This window comes from Pocillopora damicornis, chromosome 14 (assembly GCF_964200805.1).
Source record: "Pocillopora damicornis chromosome 14, jaPocDami1.2, whole genome shotgun sequence".
Lineage (NCBI taxonomy): Eukaryota > Metazoa > Cnidaria > Anthozoa > Scleractinia > Pocilloporidae > Pocillopora > Pocillopora damicornis.
Genome location: NC_142683.1, coordinates 18,043,229 through 18,052,977, shown reverse-complemented (window position 1 = coordinate 18,052,977; position 9,749 = coordinate 18,043,229). Strand labels below are relative to the sequence as shown.

The 9,749-nt window shown below is 39.6% G+C and overlaps 2 protein-coding genes across 3 annotated transcripts; one reads left to right on the top strand and one right to left on the bottom strand.

Annotated features, from left to right (window-relative positions):
- The first annotated feature begins 218 nt into the window (after window positions 1-218).
- Window positions 219-6,636, top strand: LOC149034826 (uncharacterized). Of its 2 annotated transcripts, none has more exons than XM_089193655.1 (4): window positions 219-448; window positions 1,942-2,823; window positions 3,079-3,747; window positions 4,397-6,636. In XM_089193655.1, the coding sequence occupies exons 2-4, from the start codon at window positions 1,989-1,991 to the stop codon at window positions 5,620-5,622; spliced, it is 2,730 nt and encodes a 909-aa protein (XP_089049781.1). In that variant the 5' UTR covers window positions 219-448; window positions 1,942-1,988; the 3' UTR covers window positions 5,623-6,636. The 2 variants fall into 2 exon arrangements, with proteins under 2 accessions (XP_089049781.1, XP_089049782.1); XM_089193656.1 differs by lacking the exon at window positions 219-448 and adding an exon at window positions 1,589-1,687.
- A 436-nt stretch (window positions 6,637-7,072) lies between these two features.
- On the bottom strand, window positions 7,073-9,726 carry LOC113673903 (peroxisomal leader peptide-processing protease). The gene has a single exon (XM_027190366.2). It carries the CDS (start codon window positions 9,724-9,726, stop codon window positions 7,912-7,914), a length of 1,815 nt encoding a protein of 604 aa, XP_027046167.2. The 3' UTR covers window positions 7,073-7,911.
- Between the last annotated feature and the right edge of the window lie 23 nt (window positions 9,727-9,749).

The window sequence follows — 9,749 nt, the reverse complement described above, 5'->3', positions numbered from 1 at the left end:
CTTGGGAGTGAAAGGGTTAGGATCTGACTAGCTAGAGGTTATAGACTAAATAAGGGAGAACAAAAGAAAGTGACTCCAAGGAGTGTTAGACTAATTTGGAGTCTAGTCAACTATATATGCAAGCTGTACCTCCAGCCTCCTCAGGCATACCTCTAGGCTGTTGGATTTAGGCACAACCCTGAGAGACCGCTCAGATGCCCTACTCTATGCATGCGCTTAATTAGTCCATTCTTTGAACAATAAGGTTAGCAATGACATGTCCAGAATTGACAGTTTGATACCTTACCATCCTTGCCCTTATGTTATCTTTTGGTTGGGCTTTCCCATGACACTTTGCGAACCTATTCACTTCCGCTTTTCACTGGTGTGGAAACGAATTTGCATGTCTAACGACGCTTAAGAATCCCAGACCGTAGTTCGATGTAGTTCGAAGGAAAAAACTCTAAAGGTAAGACGCTTAATTTGACATTTCCTCCAACTCCTCATTTAAAGTTTTACTGAAGATCTGTTGAAGTCATGATAGCTTTTGTGGTTGAGAAATCTGTCGAATGAGCGCAATTTAAGTGAGTGACGTGTGTGAACCGGCTCGCAAATGGGAACCGGAGAGATTTTCATTAGTTTCGACTCTCTAAGAAATGTCCTTTGCGATACTTGAAGGATGACTGACTAGAAAACCATCTCAATCAGAATATTACTAGTATTTTGAGCCTTGTTCGGTTTCTGTTCGATTAAGATTGAAGTTGAAGTCGATCAATTAATTCCTCCATACAGAATGATTGAATGAGCGCAATTTAAGTGAGTGACGTGTGTGAACCGACTCGCAAATGGAAATCGGAGAGATTTTCATTAGTTTCGAATCTCTAAGAAATGTCGTTTGCGATACTTGAAGGATGATTGACTAGCAAACCAGCTCAATCAGAATATAACTTACTAGTACTTTGAGCCTCATTCGGTTCCTGTTCAGTTAAGATTTAGGTTGAAGTCGATTAATTAATTCCTCCATACAGAATAATCAGAGCGGTCAGCGTGTGGTTATTTTATGATCATTACCCCGCTCCAGCAAATAGATAATATTCTTTGTTTTTGTTGAGTGATACTTCATATATTGTTACCTCGGGAGAGAATGATGATATGCAATTTGTGTATCTACTCCTGTAAATCATAGGAAGTAAACGAAAAGTGGGTGACTATCAACTATGTCAATCGTGACTGCCAAGTGTTTTCTTTCTTGTGTCACGCAATGTACTATACATTCTAGCGCGCCTAGTTTCCCTTCTTTGAGGAAACATACTTCAATTCTCTTGTAACTGAAAAGTGTATTCAAGTCCTTAAATAGAGTCTTTTGATAACCATGTAAACCGAGAACCTATATAGCTGTATTCATGCTAAACTTCCCAAATTTTTGTTTATTTACTTTTGTTAGAAAATGAATAAAAAGTAAATGGAAATCAGGCTTCACAGTCATTTTCGTATTTAAGTTTTTCTAAGCGCTGTCATAAACTAATAAAGCTTGAAAAATAAAAGGATTATAAACTTTTTGCGTGAACAATCCTTAAATATGATTTAGAAATCACATTTAAGGATTGTTCACGCAAAATAGGGATGCAGGTCTCGAGATTTCAAGTCACTCGTTCGACCCACTATATATGTCGCTTTTGCTAAAGGGGCTAAGATCAGATTATTTCAGGTATCTCTGTAGAATTTCTCTTCTTATAAAGGCTTGAGAAAAACACATCTAAGTTGTTGAACACCAATTCCTTACCAGCATAATCATATCCACATAACGTGGAATGAAAATTTCTAAGTATTGTTGAAAGCAATCCGTTTTGATCCTCTCCTCTAAAATCATCCATCCATCCTGTATATAAGCATAGACGTTTTATATTAGCCATATATGGCTTTTATGAGATTAACCGTTCACTCCGTTGATCTATTTTACAGTTTGGGTTGCAGTAACTGATCCTGAATTAGTTATTTCTTATTTAAAAATGGCTGCCGCTCTAGACCCAGATGAGGTGCTTCGTTCTTCGAAAGGGAGAGATAATTTTCAACATCTTGCTCGGCTTTTGATAAGTGGAGGTACTGTGCTATTGAGGGAGGTTTTTGACAACAAATGCCCACCGAGTAAACTTCGTACAATACTTCAGAATCCAGCCACAAAAAAAAGGCTACATAAGGAAGCAAAGCTCACCAAACCACAGTGGGACTGTCTGTACCCTTCGCCAGGGATGTACGGAAAGTCAGCAGACTTTGATATAACTCTCCTTTTCCGGTTGCTGAGGAGAATATGCGGCCTCACCCCTCCTGTCACGGGCTGGGATGCGCTACCGGGAAGTACAGATGACAGTTTAGAAGCAGATTTAGCTAGAATCAAATATTATCGCAATTCGCTATATGGTCATGTGAACGAGAACATGGAAATCTCAGATTATGAGTTTTCAGTTCATTGGAGAGAAATCAGCGAGGCTCTGATGAGAATTTCGGGTCAAATCAGCCCAGCAAAAGCGAAACAATGGCAGAATGCTATTGATAAATTTTTAAAAGATCCCCTCACAGAGGAAGCCAAGAGACATGAGCAGGAATTGCAGCGCTGGTACCAGAATGATACAGAAGTAAAGGAATACTTGGAAAAGGTAGAATCTTCAGTGAAGAATGTGGAGAAAGAGGTTCGAGAACAAGCCCAGGATATTAAAGATGAGCTCGGAGGGAAAGTAGAATCTACAGCCCAAGAAGTGCAGCGCATGAGGCAAGAGTTTCGAGATAAAGCTCAAGACATCAAAGATCAATTAAACCTGAGTGGCCGACCCAGTTCCTCAGCCGGAGGTCAGCTTGTTGATTTTTTTCTGTATCTCTTTTACCATTAAATTATTTTTCCTCTAACATATGCACTTAGGCATCGTATCAGGGTTACCTGTACGGTGAACATTGGGCACGTATTTTGACATAAATAGCTTCATATATTTTTGGAGCGGAGAAATGGCAATTATTAATCGTTACTCGGCTACAGCCGGACGACCACACATAGTAATTGCCTGTTTTTGCCTCTGTTGCAATTCATGACACTTTTTCCCCTTACAGTTAAAATTCCAATGCGGATTGATTGTGAGACCATCCCAGACTCTCATCCGCGACTTGAGACATCAGAGACGGTGGTTATAGCCAGTCAGGGTACCCAGGCTTGTGGCGACGAGCTGGTAGTTACTGGAACGTCAGAAGGAACGCCTGAAGGTACACAGGATAGCCTGGCAGGAAGACACAAGATGGTAGTTACTGGAGTTAAGCGTAAGGCAGGGCAACCTGTTGCATCTGCTGGTCAACCACTCGCGGGAGGAACAGTAAGTGTCGAAGAAGCAGGTTTTGGAAGCGAAGTTATACCCAGCGCACAAGAAGTTATACCCAGCGCACAAGAAGTTATGAATTCAATCGCACACAAGTACTTCAGGGTAGTTGACCCATCTAACCCTGAGGAATTAAATGGCTTTGTACGGTTTTTATCAGATGTGCGCAAAGTTCTGGTTCTGGATGCTGAATCAGGAAGTTTGATAGTAACAGTACTATGTAGTTCATTGAAGGTACTGGATGCCCTGTGGTATGACTACTGCACAGGTCCCCTGAATGATATGGCACAGAAATATCTTGTGACAAAGGATGTTCTTAAGGAGTTTGACTTGACTGAGCTGAAACTGACAACAACTATTCAGGGGGAAGAGTACATTGCTGCACGAAAGTTTTTCCAGCAGGGTTCAGGTGAGCACATACAAAGTGTCTCGCAGAGCTGTCTTAAACCGAATAAATAGGGCATCGTCTTCGTCAATGCTTTAAAAAAAGTTAGCAGAGGTTTGCATGCTATGTTTTTTTTGTGCCCCCTCAGACATGTTTATAAATTTGTTGTTACACCAGATCATTCAAGAAATTTAAGGATCAGATCTGATACTTGAGCTCTCTCTATTTAATCGAGAGATTGGGATCTAAGACGGAGGGAGGCGACGCTGAGACGACCTCACGGCCTTTTGACATTTTTAGGAAACTGATCCAACTCCTCTATCTTGAGCCAGCCCAAAGTAGTAAATATCTTGTCAAGCCGATAGTTCAACAGAATGAACACATTTCTTTGAATAGCCGGCTGAGAAATGTATGGTCATCAGTTTGCAGAATTGTTCTCTCTAGATTTCTGTAAAAAGGGTAATTTTTGAGACCCGAGCACTCAATTTGGTTACCCGTCTCTCATACTGATGGACAGATTAGTACTGAGACAGCTTGAATGTATCTGTGATGAAGAAAGCTTACTATAATCAGTCGCTCAGCCAATTTATTAGCGCTTTTGATGATGTTACCTGCTATATCATCTCTAATCTTGAACGAAGCTGATTTAATTTCTTTTTATATATGCTTTCAGATCATGGTCCATTTGGTATGACAAGTAGCAGAAGTAACGCAATCGGCCAAGAATCGACATTCCATGAAGAGCTCCACGATATCCCACTAGGAACAATGGTAACAGGTTCAGTTGGCTCAGCGGAGAGTCCACTTAAAAAAATTGAAGGAATTTCCCCGGATCAGCAAAGTCTGCTTTGTGCTGGTAAAGAACTAGAAGATGGAAATACTTTGAGTGACTACAATATTCATGGGGAATCGACTTCGCTCTTAGCTTTAAGACGTCGTGATCCTATGAAAATCTTTGTGAAAACAATGACTGAAAAGATTATCACTTTAGATGTGGAACCCTCAGACACCATAGCAAATGTGAAAACAAAAATCCAAGACGAAGAAGGAATCCCACCGGATCAGCAGCGTCTTATCTTTGCTGGTCAAGAACTAGAAGATGGCTGTACTGTGAGTGATTACAATATTACGAGAAGATGTACTTTACACTTAGTTTTGCGAAGTAGCAGTGGCATGCAAATCTTTGTTAAGACTCTAACAAGCAATATTCTCACTTTAGACGCGAAACCTTCAGATTCGATTAGGAATGTAAAACTGAAAATTCAGGACAAAGTGGGTATTCTACCAAGCCAGCAACATCTGATCTTTAGGAGGCAAGAACTCAAAGACCACCAAACGTTAGATAAATATAGAGTTATAGACAAATCAACTGTGCATTTGCGACTCGAGGACGAACTTGGAAGAATCCTGATCACGGTGGAGACTCCGACTGGAGAGAAGATATCTATAAATGCCTCGCCAAGTGATGATTTTGAGAGCCTGAAAAGAGAAATCTGTGATATAACAGGGATTCCAATTAATCAGCAACGCCTTAGCTTTGTTGGCCAGAAAGTCTTCGACGACCACCTTCCTCTGAGTGAGTACGACAATCAAGTTGAATTATCCTTGCGACTGGATATTGAAAAAAAGAAGAAGAATAAATTCCTAATTCATGTGAAGACACGATCTGGAAAGATGAAGATCACAACAGAGGCTGTATCGGCAGACACTATCCAGGATGTGAAAACAAAAATAACAGAAGAGATGGGAACACCGGCAAATCAGCTACAACTCATGTTTGACAACCAGAAACTTAAAGATGAACATCGCACTTTGAAAAGCTACAACATCACCAGAGACTCCACGATTGAACTAGTTATCGGAAGAAAGCATTTAGTCGAGATGCACACTCACGTATAGAAGCAGAACGGTATTAAAATCGTAAGAGGTGCATCACCGGAGGATAACATTAGAAATGTGAAAGAGAAAATATGAAAGACATGACAAGAACACCGGTTAACGAGCAAGGAATCATTTTTTATTACAAAAGACTCAAAGGTGACAACACCTGAGCAATTTAGGACCATTAAGGCGTAGAACGTGAATCCACTCTGTCTGTGATCACTGTATCTCTGACACTGATTCATATACTCTGTTGGTAACGACTGATCCCTCCTCCGTTCATCAGGCGGGAAATAACGACTGACCCCTTATCGCCGGTGTAATGAAGTCAATGAAAGGCTCTGCAAGAATAAATCAAAATGATTACGAACTTTTATCTTTTGCCTTTCTTAGGGTGTCGCTGTGAAAAAGAATTTCCTCAAATTAGGAAGCGTTTGCAAGAGATGTAGGAATATAACTTTCAATAGCCTTTTTCTACAGAGAAATTAATGATAACATTTATTTTCCAATATTCATGCGTTAGTCTCAAGATATCGCGCGCTAACTATGTAACAGTCGTTTTGTTAAAACACATTACTTTCGTGAATTTGATGTTAGTCTCTTTCGCAACCTTTCCCCGGGATGTCACGCCGTTCTCCCTCGTGTGACATCTGAAGGAGACTTACGTCTTTAATCATATATAATGAAATTATTCTGTATTTTTAACCACAAACTGTATTCAATTTTATCAGCATCTTTTTAAGTACAAATTTGATGTTAGACGACATGAAGATGAACATTTTCCTTTATAAACCTTTTTTTATAACCCATAATTTTGAGAAACGCCATTGAAACATGACGTTTTCCCTAGCGTGACAACAAATGTACTACCAAAGTAAATAGCTTTAGAAACTTTTAGTGGTGGCAATTTACATTATCAACTCAGCTGGTAAACAAAAGGTGATGAAGGCACTAGACAGGAGTGTCGAAACGTTGTGTCTATGAATTGTAATTTTTCGGTTACATTTATTAAATCTTTAAACCAGACCAGCATCAAACCGTGTCTGACTGTTCACCTGGTTGCCTTGTGAACTTTAATATAGTTTGGTACTCTTTCCACTCAAATGGGCGCCGTCTTCTATCCTAGTTTCCTTTTTCCACAAGATCACGACCTTATCCTGTTTTGATTGATTCAATTCGCTTTATTGTCAATGGCTTGTACAAGAATGTCTTTGGAATGATTCTGGTGATTTTCCGTGATCGTCAATCAGAATTAAACCATTAACGATACTACACCGCGCAAGTAACAATAGAATCGAAAAAGGAAATTTTCACCGTTTTTCATATACTTTCAACTTCCACTTACTTCATAACTCGAACTGCAAACTCGGAGCAACTTTTGTGTCCCTTTAACTCAGTCAAATAGTATTTCATCTTATGACCACCTGGTGTTGTTGGAAAATTTCGAAAAAAAAATTCAAAAAAAAGGTTCTACAATCACAACTTTTTCTTTATATTTTCAAGTCAGAACAAGAAATCACAATTATTGAAAAACGTGACTTATTTTCTCATTTCTGTTATCCCTTAAGTTCCACGTAAACAAATCCTTTTATTTTTGTCAGAGTGCAGGGCCAGATGGTTTTATCCAGACTGGCTCTTGTCAATCCATCTTATTTTCTCATTTCTGTTATCCCTTAAGTTCCACATAAACAAATCTCTTTATTTTTGTTAGAGTGCAGGGCCGGATGGTTTTATCCAGACTGGCTCTTGTCAATCTGTCCAGCCCTACACAAGTCAGCTTTGATCATGGTTTTGCTATGCTATTACTTGTCCAAGGTGAGCATATCGTATGACAAATAAGAATCCTACACAGTACAAATGCTAGTTCCACCTCTGATACCTGTCTGTCTGTCACTCATATCCAGGCCCCTTAGGCCAGACTACATCTGGGGAATGATGTTATCAATAGTCACTGTATTTGAGTTTAAAATCTTCTGGTGTACAGTCAGATTAAAAGAGAACTGTTTATCTAGAGTGTTTGGATCTGTTGTAATTCTCCTTGCCTAACATACCCTTTGTCGTCATACTTAAGGAACTAAAAGGTTAAAAGACTAACCCTCTGAATCCTTGATCTAGGTATTTGTTCTCCACACTGTCTGTCATGTGTTAAACAATTTAAGCTTTAGGAATTTGGTGATAAATCATTTAACACCCCTATGTTGATCATTTTTCCCTCTTCTCCTCACCTTTTTGCCTGAAAATGTAAAAATACTGTAAGGAGAAATCAATTTTTTGGGGTCACTTGTGGGAAAAAAAAGGCGAAGCTTCTTACAGCTTGCTAATAATTTGAGGCTTGTCAGAAAGATTTTTTTCTAATTGCCATACATTTTTCAAGTCATTTGAGACAAGAGCTTGCAGAGTATTTTCAATTGTCCCATCCTTTACTGATGAAACTAGTTGATACAGTAAGTCAGCTGGAATGCTAAAGTTCACATGAGGGAAGGTACAGGACATGTTTGCATCTTTCACATGACTTGTTATCATTCCTAACAGTTCCCCAGTCTCAGCAGACACCAGTGCCCCTCCACTTGTACCACAGTGAACTGCTGCAGTTGACTGAAGTAACACTGTCTGTTTCTGAACATGTACAATGTTTGATATTACCCCAGAAACAACTGATGCTCCTGTGTTCAAGTGGCTTGCAAACAGTGGAAAACCAATTACAAGGACATCTTCGCCTTTCTTGTAACGATGTTTGGCAAAAGATTTTGGATATTTTCTCCACTCAAGATTAGTCTCTAGTCTTGGTCTAAGAGGTCTTAACTGTTGATTCAGTTGCCTTTTCAACAAAGCAAAATCTAAAGGGCATTCTTCTTGAGTGGCAAAGAGAACTTGTACTTTCTCATGAGCAATGTGATCATGATTCCCAGATAGCTTGACTTTGTCCTTGTCCCTGAAACACTGTACAGTATTACTGCTTCCTGTCACAATAAGGGGGTTCTGACAATCTTTAACCACATGACTACAGGTTATGACGAGACCATCTTCACTATCAATTATAACACCTGAGCCCCATCTGTTACCACACTGAACCATTACAACACTTGAAAGAGCTATCTTTATTATGTCCTGAAAGTTAGAACTGTCTCGATTTACATGCATGACAGTTGAGTGAGTGCCTTTGTACACAAGCATGTTATCTTCTGTGATAACATTCTGCTGAGACTGTATTTTGACCTGGATGTCTAACACATTGGCTAGAATTTCCGTTAACTTGAGTGGAATCAAAGATATGTTCCCCCTCAGTAGTTGTGACAAATTATGTATTATATACCACAGTGAACATGCTAAAGTTATTCCGATCCACTCGCCGTTCCGCCAACAAAACGGTGCAAGAACGATTCCATAAAGATCTCTACCATTCAATAATCCAGGTTTTTGGTTGAAAGTGTACAAAGCGCATCCTTCACAGCCTGGAATACAACGGGCATCAGTGATGATCATTTCATTGTTCCGTCCCAGGATATTAGACACGATCCCTTTAGAAACGCTGTTGTAGAAAACTTGGGGACATTCACACCCGAAAGGTGTGCCAATAACACACAAAGAATCGCCTGTTTTAGGGTTTTCAAGGTCACGCAGCGTTCGTAGATTAACCAAACTGTAAGATGAGCAGAAATTCTCAGGATTTTTCACTTTGATCAGAGCAAAATCTGATAGGGCGGTCTGATGCAGCTGGGACGTGTCGTTCCCATGTTCTTCATCTGAGGCTCCTTGAAAATATTTCTGATCATGACCAAATAGTTCGAATTTCCATTCCGACGTTGGAAAAATAAGTTCAGTAATTCTCTTAAGTCCGTAATCTCTCCAAAACAAGATAACATAGCCTTCGAATGTTCTAAATTCTTCGTCTGTGTGACTTCGAAAGATAACCTCGACAGCGATTTCATCATTTGGTGACATTGAACTGACAAGGATGGGGGAATCCTCGGAAATTGTCCGCTGCCTTTCATTTTGATGCAAAGTGTCACTAAATAAAGACGCAACTGTTAACAAAATGCCGTTATTACTGTCTAAAACGATACCACAACAGCTCCAGTCTGAATTACATCTCTTGATTATAACACATGGGACATCCGCCATGTTGGATGGATTAAGTAACCACG

Coding starts and splice junctions, on each gene's coding strand:
- LOC113673903 (XM_027190366.2), bottom strand. CDS start 9,726: ATGGCGGATGTCCCATGTGTTATAATCAAGAGATGTAATTCAGACTGG.
- LOC149034826 (XM_089193655.1), top strand. CDS start 1,989: ATGGCTGCCGCTCTAGACCCAGATGAGGTGCTTCGTTCTTCGAAAGGG. Junction 2,824..3,078: donor ACCCAGTTCCTCAGCCGGAG/GTCAGCTTGTTG, acceptor TTCCCCTTACAG/TTAAAATTCCAATGCGGATT. Junction 3,748..4,396: donor GTTTTTCCAGCAGGGTTCAG/GTGAGCACATAC, acceptor ATATGCTTTCAG/ATCATGGTCCATTTGGTATG.